This window comes from Pan paniscus, chromosome 4 (assembly GCF_029289425.2).
Source record: "Pan paniscus chromosome 4, NHGRI_mPanPan1-v2.0_pri, whole genome shotgun sequence".
Classification (NCBI taxonomy): Eukaryota; Metazoa; Chordata; class Mammalia; order Primates; family Hominidae; genus Pan; species Pan paniscus.
The window spans coordinates 174,498,897-174,524,393 of record NC_073253.2 but is presented as its reverse complement, the minus strand read 5'-3'; the positions used below and the strand labels follow the sequence as shown (position 1 = coordinate 174,524,393).

At 45.0% G+C, this 25,497-nt stretch overlaps 1 protein-coding gene and 1 pseudogene across 3 annotated transcripts in view; both read right to left on the bottom strand.

Annotated features, from left to right (window-relative positions):
* Positions 1 to 25,497, bottom strand: part of RUFY1 (RUN and FYVE domain containing 1) — a 61,552-nt gene that overhangs the window by 24,983 nt on the left and 11,072 nt on the right. For all 3 annotated transcript variants that reach the window (XM_063604336.1, XM_034961170.2, XM_034961173.3), the window contains exons 3-8: positions 24,517 to 24,634; positions 19,619 to 19,720; positions 17,736 to 17,859; positions 10,025 to 10,086; positions 6,230 to 6,295; positions 1,669 to 1,738 (exon numbers count right to left, since the gene is read on the bottom strand). In XM_063604336.1, coding sequence (XP_063460406.1) covers positions 1,669 to 1,738; positions 6,230 to 6,295; positions 10,025 to 10,086; positions 17,736 to 17,859; positions 19,619 to 19,720; positions 24,517 to 24,634 — 542 coding nt within the window. The remainder of the gene's footprint in view (positions 1 to 1,668; positions 1,739 to 6,229; positions 6,296 to 10,024; positions 10,087 to 17,735; positions 17,860 to 19,618; positions 19,721 to 24,516; positions 24,635 to 25,497) is intronic.
* Positions 13,853 to 17,695, bottom strand: LOC117980451 (peroxiredoxin-2-like; annotated as a pseudogene).

The following is a 25,497-nucleotide window of genomic DNA, read 5'->3' as shown; positions in this document are numbered from 1 at the left end:
CCCAGCTACTCGGGAGGCTGAGGCAGGAGAATGGCGTGAACCCGGGAGGTGGAGCTTGGGAGCTTGCAGTGAGCGGAGATCACGTCACTACTGCACTCCAGCCTGGGAGACAGAGCAAGACTCTGTCTCAAAAAAAAAAAAAAAAAAAAAAAAAAGAAAGAAAAAAGAAAACATAACCGAAGCTGGGCTCAGTGACTCACGTCTGTAATCCTAGCACTTTGGGAGGCCAAGGTGGGTGGGTCACTTTAGCCTAGGAGTTTGAGACCAGCCTGAACAACAAAGCGAGATCCCGTCTCTACAAAGAGTTAAAAAATTAGCCGGGTGTTGGTGGTGTGTACCTGTAGTCCCAGCTACTGGGAGGTTGAGGCAGGAGGGTCTCTTGAGCCCAGAAGTCTGAGGTTACAGTAAGCTATGACTGCGCCACTGCACTCCAGCCTGGGTGACAGAGTGAGACCCTGTCTCAAAAAGCAGAAAAACCCCACATAACTCTGCTTAGTTTCAAAAGCTCAATTGGAGCTTCATCAAAGCACGCCATCTTGACTGAGATGCAGGGAATCTGCTTGTTCTAAAATCAAACAACTCGAGTGCTCCCACGTGGCAAGTGTTGTCCTGAGCACATTTACAAGATATTCGTCTTAATCTTTGCAACAGTAAAGTATGTATTATTACCTAATTTGGAGGTGACAAAAGTGAGGCTCAACCACCGACCTGCCTGACCTGAGGCTCAAAGGCCTGCCTACCAAGGTGACTGTGAAGCCTCCAATCCTAAGTTCCATGAAGCTTCTCCCATGACACCCCCATCTGTGACACCGTCTTGAATTTCCTTCTACTCACACAAATCTGAGCTCCTTTCCTGAAGGCCTTTCAGGGCTGGCGCCTCAGGAGGGAGCAGTCAGCTTTAAGGGAGGCTTACACGGGGTCCCTCATTACAGAGATGGGCTCTGAGGCTCTCTTCTCTGCTGTAACCCACCTCCATGCCGTGGAGGTGTTCCTTCTCAAGTCCCTCTCAGAGCCCTTGTCCTTCTAGGTGGGAGGCCTGGGCAGCCGGGGACTGCTACCTGTGGAAAGCCTCAGAAGGGCTGAGCACCCCCCTCCTGCTAACAGGAGACAAGATGTGTCCAGCAAGGAGACTGCCGGGCAGCTGGCAGCAAGCTCTCTTCCTCGGCTCAGCCCTCCTTTGTCCTGTCCTTTCATTCTCTCTTCCTAGTGAGAAAGCAGAGAAAGACCGCACTGTGGGGAGGCTGGTTGCATGCTCCTGAGGCCAAAGCAGAAGGGGTGGGCTGGATACTTATTCCTTATGACAGAGTCTGTGCTTTCTGGGGCAGCAGGGAGGCACACGGCATCATGGGAAGGGCAGAAAAAGAGGAAGACACGGCACTTCCACAACACAAGCTGGGCTCTTCCAAAGAGCAATTTTCTTCTATGGGATGACTTTGAGGTGATAAAATCTAAGTCACTTAGAACTGGCTCGTGATCCGCTGCGGTGCCTCACTGGGAGCCTCGGACAGGGCAGAACACAGACATTCTCCTGTCCCACGGGGGGCAGCTGGAGGCTAGCAAGTCCCCTTCCTACCAGCAGGAAGCTCTGCTATCGCAGACCGACTACACAGATTCTCTTAACCTTGGGTCATTCTGTTTTGTCTAAAAATTTCAGTAAAACTTACAAACCTCTTCTTGAAGCTTTGAGTTAGTCTTTTCCAAGCCATCTATCTTGGTTTGAAGATCCCCAACTGTGCAGCTGTAGAAAATAAGAATATTAAGTAAACATAAACTTCTACAAGCTGTTTTCTCAATCTGTAAACAGTAAGAGAGATTCCTAGATTTCCTGTATGAAATGGAAAGGCAGAGGGTCTCCAATTAACTCAGAGAAGATGAGAATTCTAAATATACATTTGCGACATACTTTTCAATAAGTTTTGCCCCTAAAATTTAATCTTTCTTTTTTTATTTTGAGGCAAAGTCTCGCTCTGTCGCCCAGACTAGAGTGCAGTGGAGTGATCTTGGCTCACTGCAACCTCTGCCTCCCGGGTTCAAGCGATTCTCCAGCCTCAGCCTCCCGAATAGCCTAGACTACAGGTGCGTGCCACTGCACCTGGCTAATTTTTTTGTATTTTTAGTAGAGACAGGGTTTCACCATGTTGGCCAGGCTGGTCTCGAACTCCTGACCTCAGGTGAGGCTGCCCGCCCTGGCCTTCCAAAGTGCTGGGATTACAGGCATGAACCACTGTGCCCGGCCTATTTCTTTTTTAGTCATCTGGAAAGAGAATTTTTTTCTCCCAACACAAATGGTGATAGAAACCAAAATGTGTTGGCAGTCATATACCTAAAGTAAAATTCATTAACAAGGTATTAGTATTTTTGGGTAGAAGGATCCAAGGTGTTTTTTGTTTGTTTGTTTTGAGACAGAGTCTTACTCTGTCACCTAGTCTGGAGTGCAGTGGCGCGAGCTCAACTCACTGGAACCTCCACCTCCTGGGTTCAGGTGATTCTCCTGCCTCAGCCTCCCAAATAGCTGGGACCACAGGTGCCCGTCAACATGCCCAGCTAATTTTTTGTATTTTTAATAGAGACGGGGTTTCACTGTGTTAGCCAGGATGGTCTCGATCTCCTGACCTCGTGATCTGCCTGCTTCGGCCTCCCAAAGTGCTGGGATCACAGGCGTGAGCCACTGCGCCCGGCCCCAAGGTGTTTTTAAATCCCTTTTACACCTTCCCCATTTAAAAAATATTATTTAATAACATGTACTACTTTTTTTTGTTTTTTTTTTGTTTTTGAAACAGGGTCTTGCTCTGTCGCCCAGGCTGGAGTGCAGTGGTGTGATCATGGCTCACTGCAGCCTCAACCTCCAAGGCTCATGATCCTCCCACCTTGGCCTCCCACCTTGCCACCAGGCCCAGCTAATTTTTGTATTTTTTTGTAGAGGTGGGGTTTCACTATGTCACCCAGGTTGATCTTGAACTCCTGGGCTCAGGTGATCCTCCTCCTGCCCCAGCCTCCCAAACTGCTCAGATTACAGGCATGAGCTTCCACACCTGGCCTCTAAGCACTTTAAATGCATCAACTCATTTAATCTTCCCCACAATTCAATGAGGTAGATCCTACTGTTGGCCCATTTTACAGACAAGGCAGCCATAATTTTATATAAAAGAATTCACTCAAGTTCACATATCTACAAAGGGGTGCTGGCATCTGAACCCAGGGAATCTGGCTCTAGAGCCTGTACTTCTGGGCAACAGGTCATGCTGCCAAAGACCAGTCCCTGTTGCCAGTGAGTGGGGGACAAAGAAATAAACTTAGCAAGGCTAATGAACCAAGGCTTAGGAACCAGGGGACAAATATAAAAATACAAAGACACAAAATGAAAAAGGGAAAAAAACCAAAAGATACAGAGGGAATGGAAAGTTTTAAGAGTATACAATTGTCAATTCTGTGCCAACTTGATAATTTAGAAAATACCCCCCAATTGTATATTTTTCTTAAAAATATAGGCCTGACGTGGTGGCTCACGCCTGTAATCCCAGCACTTTGGGAGGCCGAGGCGGGCGGATCACAACGTCAGGAGATCGAGACCATCCTGGCTAACACGGTGAAACCCCATCTCTACTAAAATACAAAAAATTAGCTGGGCATGGTGGTGGGCGCCTGCAATCCCAGCTACTTGGGAGGCTGAGGCAGGAGAATGGCGTGAACCTGGGAGGCGGAGCTTGCAGTGAGCCGAGATTGCGCTACTGCACTCCAGCCTGGGTGACAGTGCAAAACTCTGTCTTAAAAAAAAAAAAAAAAAAAATATATATATATATATATATATATTTATATGAGAAAAGAAAGATATATCCTCAAAAGAAAACCTAGATGAACTAAGTAAAAACTGAAAAGCTAGCAACGTATTGCCTCATAAATGCTTTCAGCTTCATAAATTTTTTTTTGAGACAGAGTCTCACTCTGTCACCCAGGCTGGAGTGCAGTGGCGCAATCTCAGCTCACCACAACCTCTGCCTCCCGGGTTCAAGTGATTCTCTTGCCTCAGCCTCGAGCAGCTGGGACTACAGATGCCCGCCACCATGCCGGTTAATTTTTGTATTTTTAGTAGAGATGGGGTTTCACCATGTTGGCCAGGTTGATCTTGAACTCCTGATCTCAGGTAATCCATCTGCCTTGGCCTCCCAAAGTGCTGGGATTACAATCGTGAGCCACCACACCTGGCTGCTTCATATTCACAAGGGGCAAATAATGCCCATGATCTAGAAGCTAACTGTTCCCAGGCATAAGGAAAAGCTTACTAATTCATTTTGCAATTCTACATAACCCTGATACGATGGCAGAGAAAGAAAACTATAAAATTTCAGCAAGTCAGGTTTATTTTTATTTATTTATTTTTTTTGAGATGGAGTTTCGCTCTTGTTGCCCAGGCTGGAGTGCAATGGTGCAATCTCGGCTCACTGCAACCTCCGTCTCCCGGGTCCAAGTGATTCTTCTGCCTCAGCCTCTCGAGTAACTGGGATTACAGGCACGCACCACCACGCCTGCCTAATTTTGTATTTTTAGTAGAGATGGGGTTTCTCCATGTTGGTCTCGAACTCCCAACCTCAGGTAATCCACCCACATCGGCCTCCCGAAGTGTTGGGATTACAGGTGTGAGCCACCACACCCAACCAGGTTACATGTTAAAAGAATAATTGAATTATGAAAACTATGATCCTGGCTGGGCGAGGTGGCTCATGCCTATAACCCAGCAGTTGGGAGGCTAACCAGGGAAGACTGCTTGAGGCCAAGAGTTTGAGACCACCTTGGGCAACAAAGTGAGACCCTGTCTCTACAAAAAATATAAAAAATTAGCCAGGTGTAGTGGTGCATGCCTGTAGTTCCTGCTACTTGGGAGGCTGAGGTGGGCAAATCACCGGAGCCCAGGGAGGTGGAGGCTGCAGTGAGCCACGATTGTACCACTGCACTCCAGCCTGGGTGACAGAGTAAGACCTTGTCTCAAAAAATCATAATAAAAAATATTATGATCAAGTGGAGTTTATTCCTGTGATACAGGAATGGTCCAGTATGAAGAAGTCTATTAGTAAAATACACCACATCAGTAGATTATGGGATGAAAACCATGATTACATTAACGGACACTAAAAGGTATTTTCTAAAATTTAATATCTATTTCTTATAAATACTCTCAATAAACTAGGAATCGACCAAAAAACTCTTTCAAAAAATAGCCAACATCACAGTTAAGAAGAGCCTCAGGCTGGGTGTGGTGGCTCATGCCTGTAATTCTAGCACTTTGGGTGGCTAAGGTGGGAGGATTGCTTGAGCCCAGGAGTTTGAGACCAGTCTGGGCAACATGGCGGAGCACTGTCTCTACAAAAAATACAAAAATTAGCCAGGAGGGGTGACGTGTGCTTGTAGTCCCAGCTACTTAGGAGGCTGAGGTGGGAGAATCAATTGCCTGAGCCTGGGAATTCGAGGCTACAGTGAGCCGAGATCACGCCACTACACTTCAGCCTGGGCAACAGAGTGAGACCCTGTCAAAAAAAAAAAAAAAAAAAAAAAAAAAGAAAAGTAAAAACAGCCCCAGAGCAATGTGTTCGTAACTGCACCGGGAGGAACATGCCAGCTTCTTCACCTGGCTTTTGGGGCCAGAGAGGTGGCCTCTGTGGAGAACTGTAATGTGCAATGTACTCTCTAGAGGGGACTCAGAAAGGGAATAACATGTCTCTCCACATTCCCCACAAATACCTCCAAGGATTAGTGTTTCATGAAACACATCCACAGATTTCCAGCAAAAAAAAAAAAAAAAAAAAAAATCAAGATAAAGATGCCGGTGATCACTAGTACATTGCTCTGGAGGGCCTAGCCCAGTGGTTTTCAACTCTTTTTTCCTGGCCTAATGCACTGGGTGCTGTGTGCTGATTCCCAGCAGCAACAGTGCTTGCCATGAAGGGATTTCCAGCCATGTGGCTGTGGGGCGAGGAATGGAGAGTCAAGGTTTAATGTAGTTACTTCTGTGTATTATGTAACTGCAAAAAGCACAGAATAAAGATTTCCCAAGAGTTTATCAAGAAGAAATCATACTTCTTCAGTTTGTACAAATAAATGTTGCCTGAATGATGACCCTTTTGTCTTGGTTTGGAAACAAGTTATTTATAAATACGTGGCAACTCAAAGAAGTTCCATGAAGCAATGACAGGATACCGAGTATGTAACTGTCACATTGAAAAAAAAGGAGTCTTACCTCAAGTGCCGGTTAAGTTCTTCCACATAATTTTTTTGATCAAGGACATCAGTAATTCTTTCATGCCTTTTAAAAGGAGCATAAGAAGGAAGAACTTTTTTTATTAATGGTTAATACTTTGTAACTGTTCCCCAATATTCCAATCACCTTGTAGAAGTACCAATGTCTTCAAGAAACCAAGAGACAGCCAGAGCTCAGTAACATCCACATCCCAGAGTACAGAGAGAAAGCCAGCCTGGGGCACAGTAGTCAGCGTCTCCAGGGCCAGGCTGCCAGGAGAGTGGGCTCCCTGCAGACCAAGGTTTCAGGATGAGCAAGCAAGGCGAAAACACCAACCTGCCACATGCAAATGGCTCGACACAACCCTTATACTACTGAAGGAAAGGAGCGCACGGGACTTTTCAAAACACGAAGCTCATCAGTCTAAAGTCTAGGCCAGTTTGGATTGAAAAAAAAAAAAAAAAAAAACTGGCCAGGCGCGGTGGCTCACGCCTGTAATCCCAGCACTTTGGAAGGCCAAGGTGGGCAGATCACGAGGTCAGGAGATTGAGACCATCCTGGCTAACACGGTGAAACCCCATCTCTACTAAAAATACAAAAAATTAGCCAGGCGTGGTGGCGGGCGCCTGTAGTCCCAGCTACTCGGGAGGCTGAGGCAGGAGAATGGCATGAACCCGGGAGGCAGAGCTTGCAGTGAGCCGAGATGGCGCCACTGCACTCCAGCCTGGGCGACAGAGCGAGACTCCGTCTCAAAAAAAAAAAATATATATATATATACACACACACACAAGGAATTTTTTGATTTGTTTACAAAAACGGGATATACGTACTCCTCAGCATCATACTTTCCTCATTCAATATAGTATAGTCTCATTCAATATACCAGTAGATACACTTTATTCTTTCTTATGTCTGCAAAATATACCACAGTGTGGAATATTACAGATGTTCCATAATTAATTCAATTATTTCCTGACTGGTAGATACTCAGTTTATTTCCAGCTTTTGACATTAAAAGTATATTCTGAGGCTGGGTGTGGTGGCACACACCTGTAATCCCAGCACTTTGGGAGGCCGAGGTGGGCAGATCACCTGAGGCCAAGAGTTTGAGACCAGCCTGGTCAACACGGTGAAACCTCGTCTCTACTAAAAATACACACAAAAAATTAGCTGGGCGTGGTGGCATGCACCTGCAGTCCCAGCGACTCAGGGAGGCTGAGGAGGAAAATTGATTGAACTTGGGAGGCGGAGGTTGCAGTGAGCCAAGATTGTGCCACTGCACTCCAGCCTGGGCGACAGAGGGAGAGATTCCATCTCAAAAAAAAAAAGAAGAAGAAGAAGAAGAAAAGGGTATATTTTGTTAGGCCAGGCACAGTGGCTCATGCCTGTAATCCCAGTACTTTGGGAGGCTGAGGCAGATGGATCAGTTGAGGTCAGGAGTTTGAGATCAGCCTGGCCAACATGGCAAAACCCTGTCTCTACTAAAAACACAAAAAATTAGCCAGGTGAGGTGGCGGGCGCCTGTAATCCCAGCTACTCGGGAGGCTGAGGCAGGAGAACTGCTTGAACCTGGGAGGCGGAGGTTGCAGTGCGCTCAGATAGTGCCACTACACTCCAGCCTGGGCAACAAGAGCGAAACTACAAAACTGTCTCAAAAAAAAAAAAAAAGAAAAAAATATATTTTGTTCCTCTGAAGTATTTGGCCTGATATGAAATAAAAGAATATATTTTGTTTAAATTTCAAGTGGCTGAGCCCTTGTACTTAGGATGCATGAAGCTTTAGTGTGGTTCTTGCTGGTCCATTCTTTGGTAAGGTGCACTGCCAGGCACTCAGACCGCGAGAGTCCTCAGGAAGACGTGGAAAGGCAGGTAACATGCGCAAGGTGAAATATTCAAACGCGATCCCAAGGTTTACAGTGAAAACCCCCTCCCATGCCTGCCTCCACAGGCAACCACTACTATAAGGTTGATACGCCACTCTAGAAATGTTCCATGCATACATATGAAAGTAAAACATACGTATGCATATCCTTTTTTATTATAACATAAATGGGGCCGGGAGCGGTGGCTCACGCCTGTAATCCCAGCACTTTGGGAGGCTGAGGCGGGCGGATCATCTGAGGTTGGAAGTTCGAGACCAGCCTGACCAACATGGAGAAACCCTATCTCCACTAAAAATACAAAATTAGCCAGGCATGGTGGCACATGTCTGTGATCCCAGCTACTCAGGAAGGTTGAGGCAGGAGAATCGCTTGAACCTGGGAGGTGGAGGTTTCGGTGAGCCAAGATCGCGCCACTGCACTCTATCTAGCCTGGTCAACAAGAGCGAAACTCGGTCTCCAAAAACAAACAAACAAACAAAAAACATAAATGGTAGTATGTTATACATTGTGTTTTTTCCCCTTGGGTAACTGATTATAAAAGAATACCCTTGTTAACAAGGGTGAGGGAGAGCTTCATAATGGCATAAAAAGATACTAGACTGGGCGCGGTGGCTCATGCCTGTAATCCCAGCACTTTGGGAGGCCGACGCAGGCAGATCACCTGAGGCTAGGAGTTCAAGACCAGCCTGGCCAATATGGTGAAACCCGGTCTCTACTAAAAATTAAAAAAAATGAGCCAGGCATGATGAGGAACGCCTGTTATCCCTGCTACTCGGGAGGCTGAGGCAGAAGAATCGCTTGAACCGGGGAGGCGGAGGTTGCAGTGAGCCGAGATTGCACCACTGCACTCCAGCCTGGGCGACAGAGCGAGAATCCATCTCAAACAAAACAAAACAAAACAAACAAACAAATCTAAAACACTATGATTACAGAACAAGTCCAAGGGCAACTTATATAATACGATCCCATTTATATTTGAACAAATGGTAAAGCAAAATAGAGGATCAACAAACAAATACCTGCAAGGCATTAAACAGTCTTCCTTTGAGGGGAGGAATGAGATTGACATGGAGGCAAGGGGACAGTGTGAATGGGGAAATTTCACCTGTACACTCTATTCTTCTGCAGAGCCAAATTCCTTAAACAATGAGAATAATGCACTGCTTCTGTATTTAAAAATAACTGAACAAAATAGAAAATCTCAAAGCAAAAACAAGAAAAGTGTTCTTTGCCAGAATTTTTTTTTTTTTTTTTTTTTTTTTTTTTGCTGCAGAGAAGAGCCTCATTACCCGTTCGGCAGGCGGGGGACACCACCCGATGTGCGCACATCCAACTCCGGCGCTCCCACCGCCTCCGCCGGCCCGACCACCGGTGAGAGTGAAAGGAGCGGACACACCTAACCTGCCCTGCCCACCCCACCGGGCCCAATCACACAGTCCAACCCGGATTTGCTCTTTCGGCCGCAATTCCCCACCCGCGCCCTCCCCTCCAGCCCCACCACGCCCGGCCTCGGAGCCTCCGCTAGTCTTCGGCAATTTCCTCCGCTAGCCCCAAAGACCCGCCTTTGCCAGAATTTTATTAAAAATGTGACGTGGCTGGGCGCGGTGGGTCACGCCTGTAATCCCAGCACTTTGGGAGGCCGAGACGGGCGGATCACGGTCAGGAGTTTGAGACCAGCCTGGCCAATATGGTGAAACCCCGTCTCTAAAAACACAAAAATTAGCTGGGCATGGTGGGGTGCACCTGTAGTCCCAGCTACTCAGGAGGCTGAGGCAGAAGAATCGCTTGAACCCGGGAGGCGGAGGTTGCAGTGAGCCAAGACTGTGCCACTGGACTCCAGCCTGGGCGACAAAGCCAGACTCTGTCTCAAAAAAAAAAAAAAAAAAAAAGTGACGTACAACGCAGTACTTACTCCTTGCCACCATCAAGATCCTGCACATCCTTAAGGTAGAGGGAAAAATCTATTACTCCAACCTAAATGAAATAAAATGCACAAGTTTAAATAAAATGTCCTATTTTTCATAAACTTTACAACCTTTGAAATTCAGGTATTTCATTCTTATCTCTTTCCTATGAACATTTATTTAGGTCAACCAGCTCTATGAAGTGGAAATCAATTGAACAAACCAAAAAAACCTAACCCTACCACCTTCTAGAAGAAAAACTTACTAGATATCAGATTTCAGAGACTATTCTGAAATTTCACGACCTAGTTTAGTTTTCTGTTTATTCAATAATCACATTATTTACAAAGATCAACAAAATTATTTGTGTACAAAGTAATTAATAATAATAATAAAAAGTTCTGGATCTCTAAAGTGGTGACCTGGCCAGGCGTGGTGGCTCACGCCTGTAATCCCAGCACTTTGGGAGGCCGAGGCTGGTGGATTGCCTGAGGTCAGGAGTTCGAAACCAGCCTGGCCAGCATGGTGAAACCCTGTCTCTACTAAAAATACAAAAATTAGCCAGGCACGGTGGCAGGTGCCTGTAATCCCAGCTAATCGGGAAGCTGAGGCAGGAGAATCGCTTGAACCTGGGAGGCGGAAGTTGCAGTGAGCTGAGATCGTGCCATTGCACTCCAACCTGGGCAACAGAGCGAGACTTCATCTCAAAATAAAATAAAATAAGATAAAAATAAAGTGGTGACCTTAACTGACATTTCTGAGTCCTTCTTCCCCCAAATCTTGGTAAAATGGTCTAATCAATATTTCAGGAAAATTCTCCATCCCTTAGGTACAAGGGAGAACCAAGACCCCTTACACATCTAAACATCAACGGCTTTGCCAAGAAATAAAGCACTTGAGAATGAATAAGTGAGGTCATTCTTATCTGAAATACAGGAAAACTGGGTGTACCCTAAATGTTCATCAATAGAGAAAAGTTGAAATCAATCATGTTACAGCCATATCACAGAACCTATGCAACTATAACAAAGAACGCAGTAGATACATTTGCAGAAATATAGAAAAGCCGGGCACGGTGGCTCATGCCTGTAATCTCAGCACTTTGGGAGTCTCAGGAGGGTGGATGGCTTGGGCTCAGGAGTTCAAGACCAGCCTGGGCAACACAGTGAGACCCTGTGTCCACAAAAATACAAAAATTAGCTGGGTGCAGTGGTACATGCCTGTAGTCCCAGCTACTTGGGAGGCTGAGGTGAGAGGATTGCTTGAGCCCAGGACGTTAAGGCTGCAGTGAGCTGAGATCATGCCACTGCACTCCAGCCTGGGTGACAGAGTCAGACACTGCCAAAACAAAACAAAACAAAAAAAACAACAAAACTCCAGGATACAATTTCAAGTCAAAGAATCATATGTACAATCTCATTATAGTAATCCTACTTATGTTGCAACCAAGGCTATGTGTAACGGTTCTAACACATGTCTGCAACCTCTCTGACACACCTACCAAAAGGAATCCATATTTCCAACCTTCAACTCTGGGGGGTCTTAGTGCCTGTCTCGATGAGTAAAATGCAGTAGAAATGATGCCGTGTGACTTCTGCAGCTAGTTAAAAAGGGCAATACAGCTTCCACCCAGCTCTTTCTCTTGAGGCATATGCGTTTGAAGTTCTGAGCTTTCATGTAAAAAGTCTTGACTTCCCTGAAGCCACAATGCTGGAGACCATGTAAACATAGAGATGTCCAAGAAACCCCTGCCATTCCAGCCCCCAGTTCCTTGGTCTTCTCAGCACAGCAGACAGACGCGGGAGAGAGCAAGTCTTCAGGTGATTTCAGCCCCAGCCATCACCTGACTGTAAGCACGTGCGCTCTTGAACAAGAACCGACTAGCTGAACCCAGTTAGCCCCCAGCTGTGAAAGATACAGTGATTGTTATTGTTTAAGTGCTGTTGCTGACTTGTTACACAGTAATAGAGGACCAGAAAATATTTAATTTAAAACAAAACCTACGTGAACATAAATGTATAGAAAAAGTAGAAAAGCTTCTAGAAAAATTTTCCCCAGAATCTTTACCATCACCTGTGGGAAAGGGAGGAGGACTGTGGCTGGGGCGGGGGGTGGGGTGAGAAGAGGAGGTTCAACTTCTCTTTTCACATTACATACTTTGGTATTGCCTAACTTTTTTCAACAAGCAAGCATTTCTTTTATAATAAAAAACCAAATCACAAAAAAATACAGCCAGAAAAAACCAACAGAAAGATGAGAAAGAATTAATACCCAAAGCAAAAATCAATGGATTAGAAAGCAAATAAAGCCCTACTCCCAAAGTAGAATTGATAAATAAGACAGCTGGTTTGTCAAAGTTCAACCAAGTAGACAAATTTCTACTAAGTGTGATCAATATTTAGCAAATACACATTATAAATGAGAACAGTGAGATTTTTCAAAAGCTGTAAGAGAATACTTTCATACAACTCTAGCTTAGTAGAGCTGAATGAAATGGTTTCTAAAAAAATTATAAATGACTTTAAAAATTGTCTTAAGACTTAGGAAACCAATAAATTGATCAAAACTATGCTAAAAGTTAAAGTGGTCAAAGAACAAAGACCAAAAAAGGCATAAGGGTGAAGTGGTCATACCAGTAAGTTCTAGCAAGCCTGCACAGAAAAAATAATTCCTGATCTAATAAGCTGCGGTAGAAAACAAGAAAAGGAAGGCTATTTTCCAGTTTATTTTATTTTTATGTTTATTTTTTTTGAGACGGAGTTTTGCTCTGTTGCTCAGAGTGGAGTGCAGTGGCACGGTCTCAGCTCACTGCAGCCTCTGCCTCCCAGGTTCCAGCGATTCTCCTGCCTCAGCCTCCTGGGTAACCGGGATTACAGGCACACACCACCACGCCCAGCTAATTGTTGTATTTTTGGTAGAGACGGGGTTTCACCATGTTGGTCAGGGCGGTCTCAACCTCCTGACCTCATGATCTGCCCACTTCGGCCTCCCAAAATGCTGGGAGTGTGAGCCACCACGCCCGGCCTTCCAGTTTATGAGGCTAATACAATTCTGACACGGAAAGGTGGCAAAGGCAGTATAGAAAATTCAGAATAGTTTCACTTACAAGCAGAGACACAAAAATTCCAAACAGTAAACATATCAAATCCAGGGTTTACAATGATCAGGTAGGGATTATTTTAGAAATTCAGGGATAGTATTCAATAAGAAACCTATGAATTAGTTCAATTATATTTATGGGTTAAAAGCAGGTTGACATGTTGATAGATCCAAAAAAAGTATCTGACAACATTCAACGTTCATCTCTTAAAAAATCACAAAGTAGGCTGGGCACGGTGGCTCACGCCTGTAATCCCAGCACTTTGGGAGGCCAAAGTGGGCAGATCACGATGTCAGGAGTTCAAGACCAGCCTGGCCAACATAGTGAAACCCCATCTCTACTAAAAATACAAAAACTTAGCCGGGCATGGTGGCAGGCACCTGTAATCCCAACTACTCAGGAGGCTGAGGCAGGAGAATCACTTGAACCCAGGAGGTGGAGGTTGCAGTGAGTGGAGATTATGCCACTGCACTTCAACCTGGGCGACAGAGTAAGACTCCATCTCAAAAAAAAGAAAAAAACAAAACGACAACAACAACAAAACACAAGGTAAACTGGAGTGGAAAGCACTCTCTAAACGTGAGAAACAGCATCCCTCAGACATCAGCAGCAAACATGTATACTTTATGTATACTATTATGTATATGATTATGTATACTATAGTGTGTTTGAAGAACACACCATAGGCACTGCCATTCAAGATAGCACTAGACCAGATTGCTCACTCATGTCTATTAATTAATTAAAATCCCAATGGCGTTTTTATTCTGGAATTTGACAAAATGATGTTCAAGTTCATCTGGCAGAATGGATGGCCCAGAAATATTTGAAACAGAAGTACAGCAGAGTAGGCAGGCGCTTAACTACCAGAGTCTAGAATATACTATCTGGCTCCAGTCATTAAAAGAATGTGTCACTGGCATAGGAACACAGATTCAGATTTACAACAGAAGAGTCCAGAAATAAACCAATGCATATTATGGATATTTCACATATGATAAAAGTGGAATTTCAAATTAGTAGAAAAAATATATTACATGATGATATTGCAAAAACTGGTTAACTATTTGTAAAAGAAATTTAGATTCCTACTTCACACTATGCCAAAACAAATGGCAAAAATGTGTAAAATTTACACATTTTTTACACATAAAGTGTGTAAAAAATTACCCAGGTAGAAGCAGAAGGTCTTGGCCTGGCCCTCCAGGGTCCCAGACTGTGGAGATTGGAGGGGCAGGTCTGGCCTTTCCTGGGTCAGCACAGGGTACCCAGTAGGGGCACAAGCTCACTATCCATCGGCCAGCCTAGTTGTGTTTGAAGAAGTATTCCTTGTCATCCACATTGGGCTTCATTGTCGCTACCAGGCTTCCAGCCAGTGGGACAAACTTCCCCGTGCTCATCTGCGTACTGGAATGCCTGGACCAGCTGCAGAGCCTCATCCATGGAGCACCCCAGAGGCAAATCATTAACAGTGATCTGGCAAAAGTCACCCTTGCCATCGATGATAAAGAGGCAGGGTAGGCAATGCCCTCATTGGTTTTCAGCACACGGTAATCCTCAGACAAGCTTCCCGTCACATCAACGGGTGGGGGATGCTCGGGAGCCTAAGCCTCCCTACTTCTGGGGGTTGTTGATCCAAGCCAGGTGGGTGAACTAAGTCCACCCAGACACCCAGCACTTCGCAGCCCAGCTTGCGGAAATCCTCGGCATGGTCGCTGAATGCGACGTTCTCCATGGGCCACAGAAAAGTGAAGTCCAGAGGGTAGAAAAAGAGGATGACGTACTTCCCTTTGTAGCCCACAGCTTCACCTCCTGGAAGGCGCCATCCACCAGGGCGATGGCCTTGAAGTCAGGGGCTGGCTTTCCGAGCTGCGACTGACTGGAAGCCATGACTGAAAGCTGTGGCGGTAAAGGCTGGACAGACGGACAACCAGACGCGTGGACCCAGGTTCCAGCTCCCCACATTTGATATTAAAAGTTAGGGTAATTTTTAGATAGGGAAGGACCTTCAAAGCACAATACCTTAGAAGGTATAAAGGAAACATCTGCTAAATCTGGTTGCCAAAAACTAAAAATAAAAAACTTACAGGGCAAACCACCACTGAGAAACCAGAAAAAAAATTTATAACAAATAATTCTGAAAAAGGGTCAATGTGCTTAGTCTTTAATAAAGAAGTAGAGAAAGAAAACTCAAAAATGGACAAAGAATATGAAAAGATAATCACAAATGCTGAACCACCAATGGCAAATAAAACAGGAAAATACTTGTAAATTTGAGATAATGAGTTGTTTTGTCCATGAGGCTGAAAAAGACTGAGAATGCTCATCACATCCAGTGTCAGGAGGAAATGTGTTCTCTCCCACACTGCTGGTGGGTGTATATAATGAAGACCTTTCTGGAGGTCCGTTTTACGTTATCTAGCAAAATGTAGCCTGTATACTTTGACACAACAACCCCAAATTTATCCTAAGGAAATACACGGACAACAGTACAGAGAACTTCAAGGATGTCTATAATATTGGTGTTTTTTTTTTTTTTTTTTCCAGACAGAGTCTGACTCTGTTGCCCAGACTGGAGTGCAATGCAGTGGCATGATTAGAGCTCACTGCAGCCTTGATCTCCCAGGCTCAAGCAATCCTCCCACCTCAGCCTCCAGAGTAGCTGGGATGACAGACAGCATGCCACCATGCTCGGCTAATTTTTTTTAAATTTTTGGTAGAGACAAGGTCTCACTATGTTGCCCGGGCTGGTCTCAAATTCCTGGGCTCCAGTGATCCTCCTACCTTGGCCTCCCAAAGTGTTGGAATTACAGGCGTGAGCCATGTGCCCAGCAACAGTATTGTCACAATATGGAAACAATCTAAATTAATAAGGTACTGGTTACATAATGGTATGTTAAAAAATGAAATACTACATAGTCATTTTAAATGGTTTATATCTCTCGTTATTGAGAACTGTGTGGAACATACTGTTAAATTTTTAAAAATTACAAAATGGTGTGCTTAAAATAATCATAGTTTGGTTTCATAAAAAAAGAAACGCTTCAAACATCTCACTCTAAAATACACAAACATATACACACACACATGCATGCACACACCTTTATTCATCTGCTGGAAGGGTGTATACCAGAATGTAACACTGAATTATCGGTCTAAGAGTAATGAGAATATGTGTGATGTTTAATGTCTCTTCAAAAATACTTCTCTGAATTCAAAAAAAGATATTTTTCAACATGCAAAGACAATCGAACTTTTTTTTTTTTTTAAAGGGAGGAGAGGTTACAAAAAAACACTGACCTGCACATGGAGGGATCAGGGAATCTTTAGATTCACCAAACACAATGCAGGAAAAAGGCTGGGAATTTTGCTAGGTGGTGTAAAATAATCTCTTTTTTCTGGGCAGTGGCCCAGCCACAGCTGCGGATGCCCCGAAGAGGGGGTGGAAGTGAGGAATGGGTTAGGGTACCTATTCCCCTCACACATTTACAGTCCCTGCCACCAGGAGTTTAGGCCTTGGCTCTGGTCACCAGCTCCCATCCCAAAAGGGCTGTCCTTCCCACAGAGCACTCTACACCTTACTGGTTACTCTCCTTTGTGCCATTTTATCAACCTGACTTCCCAAATCTCTCCTGACTCTATCTTCCTACTCCCCATCCAGCCTTGCGGGACTTCTAGACTAGTCTCCTGAAGGCTTTTGCTGTATCTATTCTTGGCCACTTCCAACTCATAACCTGAATGGCTGCTAGATTGAGCTTTCTCAAACCCAGGCATGATCATTTCAGTGTACGTTTAAAACCTCCAACAGCTCCCCAAAGCTCAGGATAAAAGGGGATAAAAGCTGTACCCTTCAGGCAAGGCACAGTGGCTCACACCTGTAATCCCAGCACTTTGGGAGGCCGAGGCGGGTGGATCACGAGGTCAGGAGATTGAGACCATCCTGGCTAACATGGTGAAACACCATCTCTACTAAAAAAAAAAATACAGGCCGGGCGCAGTGGCTCACGCCTGTAATCCCAGCACTTTGGGAGGCTGAGGCGGGCGGATCACGAGGTCAGGAGATCAAAACCATCCTGGCTAACACGGTGAAACCCCGTCTCTATTAAAAATACAAAAAATTAGCTGGGCGTGGTGGCGGGCACCTGTGGTCCCAGCTACTCGGGAGGCTGAGGCAGGAGAATGGCGTGAACCCGGGAGGCGGAGGTTGCAGGGAGCCGAGATCGCGCCACTGCACTCCAGCCTGGGCGACAGAGCGACACTCCGTCTCAAAAAAAAAAAAAAAAACAAAAAAGCTACACCCTTCAGCATAGCACCAATGGCCTAACAATCAGGCCCAGCCTCCACTTTCACTTCGCCCACAGAGCATCCTCTACTCCAGCCATGGAGAGCTGTCTGCCTGTTCCCAAACCTGCCAAGCTTTCCGTGTGTACCTCTGGCTATGCAACTTCTTCACCCTTCCGAGACCTTCCCCAGCTGCATCCCCACCTGCCCCTGGCCGGTCCTCTACCAGTGGGCTCTTTGCCATTTGCCCTTCTTTGGGTTCAGTACCTGTTTGCAGATCCTATGTAAAGTCCCTGGACTAACCAAAGTGTTCATCTAGAGCCAAAATTCCATTTTACCTGAGAATCCAAGTCTTCTCCTTTCAAGCAGAGATTGGCATCGAGAACACTGAGCCCCACCAGCAGACCAACGATCACCATCCCTTCTTCCTCCATCATTAAAGCCTCAGGCTCATAGAACTCGCTGAAAGAGATGGACAGGACAGGGCGATGCTCAGAAACAGCTTCACCATCCCCACTCCTTCCCCACCCTGAGCTGCCTTTTCACCTGTGCCCTGGAGCCAGAAGATACTGCTGTGGATTTCCTCCCTCCCTTTCATTTCTCTTCACTGCTTCAACGGCTGCTTTTTCTCCCCTGTCCTCTCCTCTCTTCCTGTGGCTCAGAATGGGCTCGCCTCTCCTCCTGTCTAAAGTTAACTCCTCCATGCAGACCCTGGACCCCAGTTCTCCTCATCTCCTCTTGACTCCTGTCACTCTCCCCTCGACTCCTGTCACTCTCCCCTCCTGTGTCTCCACTGGCTCCTGTTCTGTGTTGATATGAATTACTTCTCCACTTATGCTCATATAAACAGGAAATGGGATCCCACATCCAAGAATAACACTCCTCCTTCTTGCGTCCCACGGAGCAACATCTGTTGCTTTACTTCCTTATTGCCCAGTTATCGCGGCCATTTGCAGGGGGTGGTCCATCCCCTGCCTGATATTGCTCTGGTCAGCAATGACTTGCTAATGTACCAAATCCAGTGGCATCCAGGCCACTGTGTGTGTGTGCATAAGACTTTTCTCTTAAGAATTAGTTCATTAGTAAAGTGAGGGATATGGTAATTACCCTGATTTCATCATTACATAGTGTATACATGCATAGTATCCCATAAATATGTATAATTTTGTATCGATTATAAATAAAAAATTGAAAAATAATTTGTTCATTAGAAGAAAATCTGTAACTCAAAGTTACTCAGTGTAACTACTCAGAGTATGTGAAATATTGTAAATCAGTATTTGTCGTGTAAAGATATGTTCAATAATGAGCCATGACTTGAAAACACTGAAAGGCTTGGGTTTTAGGCTATGCTGTAAAATATATCTATTTCTCAATTACAAGAAAGCTTTAACTCTGGAAAGAGTCCTTCCTCGTAAATCATCACAGTCTAGAGAACATTCCTTTTATAATGATTATTGCTTACTTATAAGTATCAAAAATGAACCAGTCATAAATTTCTGTAAATATTATATACTTATTTTTTTATTTTTTATTTTGAGACAGAGTCTTGCTCTGTTGCCCAGGCTGGAGGTACAGTGGTGTGATCTTGGCTCACTGCAACCTCTGCTTTCCTGGGTTCAAGCAATCCTCCTGCCTCAGCGTCCTGAGTAGCTGGGATTATAGGCATATGCCACCATGCCCAGCTAATTTAGTATTTTTAGCAGAGATGGGGTTTTACCATGTTGTCCAGGTTGTTTTTGAACTTCTGACCTCAAGTGATCAGCCTGCCTTGGCCTCCCAAAGTGCTGGGATTACAGGCATGAGCCACCACACCTGGCTGATACACTTATTTTAATTCAAAATGATCTACAGAACTATGTTCTAATTATTATTTTTTTGAGAAGGAGTCTCACTCTGTCGCCCAGGCTGGAGTGCAGTGGCGTGATCTCGGCTCACTGCAACCTCCGCCTCGCGGGTTCGAGCGATTCTCCTGCCTCAGCCTTCTGAGTAGCTGGGATTACAGGCACCTGCCACCACACCTGGCTAATTTTCGTATTTTTAGTCTCTACTAAAAATACGACACCATGTTGGCCAGGCTGGTCTTGAACTCCGGACCTCAAGCAATCCACCTGATCTTGGCCTCCCAAAGTGCTGGGATTACAGGTGTGAGCCACCGCACCGAGCCTATGTTCTAATTATTTACCAAGCAAAAGATAAGCAAACATGGTTGATGAAATACCTTAAGAGATGTTTATTGTCTATAAGCACTTTCAGATAATCTGCCAGTTTCTTTTGCATGAGTGCAAGATAAAGCCACGCTCGGCCTCTTCCCACAGCTGTCCTAGAATTCAAACAGAGAATCAACTATTGTGGCATAACAACAACAAACACAGAAAAGACACCTGATTTAGCCAGGGAGACACATAGGAAACACACCCTTGTAAATGCAGACGATACTCTAAGAATGGCTGTTTGGGGTTGGGGAGGGATGCACACGGCCTGGGCAGGCAGCGAAAATGGGTCACCACACACCTTTGAGTACTATTACAAATACAATTAGATAATGCTTTGCTTATAGTCATAAAATATCACAGGAAAATATCAGGTTAGATTTGTGTAATGGATAAACATTCCTTCAAAAGACGAATAGAGAACTTAGTGCTTGTTAAAGTGCTGAAGCTTATAAAATCTCTAAGGGGTTAGGGTTAGCTCAAACGTACTTTTTATTTTTTATTTTTTTTGAGATAGAGTCTTGCCTGTTGCCCAGGCTGGAGTGCAGTGGTGCAATCTCAGCTCATTGCAACCTCCGCCTCCTGGGTTCAAGCGATTCTCGTGGCTCAGCCTCCTGAGTAGCTGGGATTACAGGCATGCATCACCACACCTGGCTAATTTTTGTTTTTAGTAGAGACAGGGTTTTGCCATGTTAGCCAAGCTGGTCTCAAATTCCTGGCCTCAAGTGATCAGGCTGCCTTGGCCTCGCAAAGTGCTGGGATTACAGGCATGAGCCACTGCACCTGGCCTTAAAGGTACAATTTTATGTTTTATTATTAATTGTGGTAAGATACACAGAACATAAAATTTACCACGTTAACCATTTTTAATCTTACAGTTAAGTAGTGTTAAGTACATTCACAATGTTGTGGAACCAATCTTTTTTTTTTTTTTTTCGAGATGGAGCCTCACTCTGTCACCCAGGTTAGAGTGCAGTGGCACAATCTTGGCTCACCGTTGTGATCTTGGCTCACTGCATCCTCCACCTCGCAGGTTCAAGTGAATCTCCTGCCTCAGCCTCCCGAGTAGCTGGGATTACAGGCACCTGCCACCACACCCAGCTAATTTTTGTATTTTTAGTAGAGATGGGGTTTCCACCGTGTTGGCCAGGCTAGTCTCGAACTCTTGACCTCAAGTAATCCACCCACCTTGGCCTCCTAAAGTGCTGGGATTACAGGCCTGGCCCCAATCTTGAAGGTGTAATTTTTCTGTATTCTAGCATTATCTCCAGAGAAGCAGAAAAGAAAGAAAAGAAGAGAAAAGAAAAGAAAAAAGGAAAAGGAAAGAAAGAAAGAACAGGCCTGCATTAAACATTAAAAGAAAAAAGGCCTCTCAAGTGCTGCTTGGTGAGACTGTAAACTTCACAACTTTCTTTTTTTTTTTGGAGACAGGGTCTTGCTCAGTCGTCCATGCTGTTGAATGGCATGATGGCTCCCTGCAGCCTGGAACTCCCAGGCTCAAGTGATAACCCTGCGTTAAGCCTCCGGAGTAGCTGGGACAGCAGGCACGTGCTACCACACCCAACTAATTTTTTTTTTTTGTAGAGATGGGGTTTTGCCACATTGTCCAGGCTGGTTTCAAACTCCTGGGCTCAAGCATTCTTCCCACCTCAGCCTCTCAAAGTGTTGGGATTATAGGCGTGAGCTGCTGTGCCTGGCCAACTGTGCAACTTTCTAGTGGCAATTTGATGACAACAGGTTACCAAAATTCTACATTTAGTAATATATCCTAGGGAAATAACTGAAGACGGACACAAAGAAGTATGTTTCGGGATGGTCACCTCATCATTATCACGGTTTGTGGTAACAAGAATTTGAAGACAGCCACAAGGGGGGTTAAACAAAATTAGACAGACAACAGAATATTATTTGGCCATTTAAAAAATGATACTGTAAATGAATATTCGATACACAAAGAGATTTAAAATCTAATATTAAGTGGAATAAATGGAAAAAAGGCTACAAAACAGTATATGCACTTTAATGCTGAATTTTTTTTGAATGGGCAATATCTTCACTTGGTTTAAAACCTAGAAAGTAGGCCAGGTGTGGTGGCTCACACCTGTAATCCCAGCACTTTGGGAGGCCGAGTGGGGTGGATCACCTGAGGTCAAGAGTTTGAGACTAGCCTGGCCAACACGGTAAACTCCCATCTCAACTAAAAATGCAAAAAATAGCTGGGTGTGGTGGCTCATGCCTATAATCCCAGCTACTCAGGAAGCTGAGGCATGAGAATGGCTTGAACCCGGGAGGCAGAGGCTGCAGTGAGTCGAGATTGTGCCACTGCACTCCAGCCTGGGCGATAGAGAGACTCTGTCTCAAAAAAAAAAAAAAAAAAAAAAAAAAAAAAAAAAAAAAAAAAAAAAAAAAAAGAAAACCTAGAAAGTATTAAAAGGCATATACTTGTCTCCTTGTCCTCCACCTTCCCATCCCCCTCCCCTATACACTAATATAGTGTCCTCTGTTTAAGTTCATTTCCAAAACATGTTTCTACACATGAAAACAGGTACCAAATATAAATTATTTTTCTCTCTTTTTACAAAAAAATTTAACATATTTTACATGCAGTTCTCAACCTGCTTATTTCGCTGAGTATCTGTCATCTTGAAAATCTTTCCATATCAGTACACAGAGGACTTTACTTTTTTTATAGCTTTAGTGTGTCATTATCGGACAGCACCATAATTTCTTTAGCTGGGTTAAAAAAAACTAGGGTGGTTCTAATCTCCTGTTACCAATAACGACTGCAATAGATCATTCTGTACATGTGTCATTTTCATGTGTTACAAGTGTAGGATAAAATGCATGTGAGTGGAATTGCTCGGTCAAAGTGCAGATGACTTTTTTTTTTTTTTTTTTGAGATGGAGTCTCACTTCACTCTGTCATCCAGGCAGGAGTGCAGTGGCGTGATCTCTGCTCACTGCAACCTCCACCTCCTGGGTTCAGGCAATTCTCCTGCCTCAGCCTATAGTCCCAGCTATTTGGGAGGCTGAGGTGGGAGAGATCACTTGAGCCTGGGAGGTGGAGCTTACAGTGAGCTGAGAGACTGCACCACCACTGCACTCCAGCCTAGGCGACAAAGAGACTGTCTTAAAAAAAAAACCCCCCAAAAAAAAACAGCCAGGCACAGTGGTTCACGCCTATAATCCCAGCACTTTGGGAGGCTGAGGCAGATGGATCGCCTGAGGTCAGGAGTTGGAGACCAGCCTGGCCAATGTGGTGAAACCCCATCTCTACTAAAGATACAAAAATTACCTGGGCCTGGTGGCAGGCACCTGTAATCCCAGCTACTTGGGAGGCAGAGGCAGGAGAATCGCTGGAACCCAGGGGGTGGAGGTAGCAGCGAGCCGAGATCGCGCCACTGCACTCCAGCCTGGGCGACAAGAGTGAAACTCTATCTCAAAAAAAAAAAAAAAGAAAGAAAACATCAGGACACTGTCTGTGTAGGTGCTTTACTCTTGAGGGAGTGAGTGAGCTGGACAGGAAGGGTATGAGAAATTGTACCATATAAAGAACAACTGAAGACGCAGGGCAGTAGACTTGAGAGGCTCATGAAAAAGGTCATTAAGGCCGGGTGTGGTGGCTCACGCCTGTAATCCCAGCACTTTGGGAGACCGAGGCAGGTGGATTACCTGTGGTCAGGAGTTTGAGACTAGCCTGGCCAACATGGCGAAACCCTGTCTCTACAAAAAATACAAAAATTAGCTGGGTGTGGTGGCACGTGCCTGTAATCCCAGCTACTCAGGAGGCCGAGGCATGAGAATTGCTTGAACCTAGGAAGCAGAGGTTGCAGTGAGCTGAGATTGTGCCACTGCACTCCAGCCTGGGCGAGAGTGAGACTCCTTCTCAAAAAAAAAAAGGTCATGAAATAAACATTTGAAAGCTTGGCAGGTGCAAAAGGCTTTAAATATATGTGATGTAGGCCGGGCAGGCAGAATTTGCATAGAGGGCTTAAATCTAATCTTGAGAAGAATGCACAGGGCTTGGCAGCAATGGAGTTTCATGGGATTTGGAGGGCTTCAGGGCATAACAGACCTGTGTCCTCTTCCTGCTCCATCACTCACCTGCCAAGGCACCTCGGGCAAGTTACTCAACCACTCTAAGTCTCAGTTCCCACACTTGTAGATGAGGACACTAACAGCTATCCTAGAGGATAGTTGTGGAGGATTAAATGAGATAAATGAGAAGGAATGTTCTCAGCACAATGCCTGTCATTAAGCAGGCCCTGAGGGCAGTGGCTATTATTATTATCTGAAAATGGAATAGGCAGGCTCCCTAGAAGGGTCAAATAAACGCTGAACAGTCCAGTCCCGTCTGGGAAACTCTGAGAGGGTTCTTTTGCATTGGCTCAAGGATCCCTAAGACGCTTTCTAGATGCCAAATTCCATGAAGATGACTTATTTGTGTTCTGGACTGTTTTTGATTTTGAGCCTAAGCATAGCGATCCCAAGGACAAATCCAGACATGGCAAATAATTCGTTAGTCCCACCCTAACAAATTACAAATGTCCTTGGGCCTAGAATCTACAATCTGGCCCAAAATGTATTATTCAGAAAACTGCCCACCTGTGCCTGAAGCAGTGATTCCGGGAGTGTACCAGTAGTTCCTTTTCCTCCTGTGAGTGCCCTTTGGTTGACAACACCTTTTCAACCTATTTGGCCTGTGTGGCAAGCAGGAATCACTGTCCCCATTTTAAAGAAAAGGAAACTGAGGCTCAGAGAGAGTCAAATCTTGCTAGAGATCATGTGGATAATGAGCAGCGAGCTCTTTCCAATTAGAAAGGGCTTCATCAGCAAGGAATTGAGAAATGAGTAAATATGAGGAGTTTTAAAAATCATCAAATTGGCAGAACTACTTCTCACTCACTTTAATTCTGGAAGATTTCTGACACTAGTCGCTATATCTGATGCTTCCGGACAAAGTTTCTCCACCAGCTCCAAAGGACCAAAGAATGATTTATTTTGGCCAATAAAACTCTTCTTAACTAAAAGGAAAAACAAAAGTGTTATTCATAAGAACAGGTTGCAAAATTTCTTCAGGGACCCACAGCCTCTCCCCCCAAAAGCCAAGTGGAAGTGAAAGCTGCTAAACTTCACTGCTTAATCCTTTTTTAAAAATCTTTTTTGAGATGGAGTCTCACTCTACCGCCCAGGCTAGAGTGCAGTGTGCAATCTCAGCTCACTACAACCTCTGCCTCCCGGGTTCAAGCAATTCTCTGCCTCAGCCTCCTGAGTAGCTGGGGTTACAAGTGCCCACAACGCCGGGCTAATTCTGTATTTTTAGTAGAGACGGGGTTTCACCATGTTGGCCAGGCTGGTCTTGAACTCCTGACCTTGTGATCTGCCCGCCTCGGCCTCCCAAAGTGCTGGGATAACAGGCGTGAGCCACAGCGCCCAGCCTGCTTAATCCTTCTTGATTTACTCTTGGGGACTGGGAGAGGCCATGTAATAAATTAGTCTCTCTTTCTCTGGCAACAGAGTTTCTCTGATATGCTTACTGTGCTCTTTCTGGAAGTATGTATTGCCCATGGAATAAAACAGGTGCCTCAGCCGGGCACAGTGGCTCACACCTGTAATCCCAGCACTTTGGGAGGCCGAGACAGGTGGATCACGAGGTCAGGAGATCGAGACCATCCTGGCTAACACGGTGAAACTCCGTCTCTACTAAAAATAAAAAAAAATTAGCCGGGAGTGGTGGTGGGCGTCTGTAGTCCCAGCTACTCGGGAGGCTGAGGCAGGAGAATGGCGTGAACCTGGGAGGAGGAGCTTGCAGTGAGCCGAGATTGCACCACTGCACTCCAGCCTGGGGGACAGAGTGAGACTCTTCAAAAAAAAAAAAAAAAGAAAA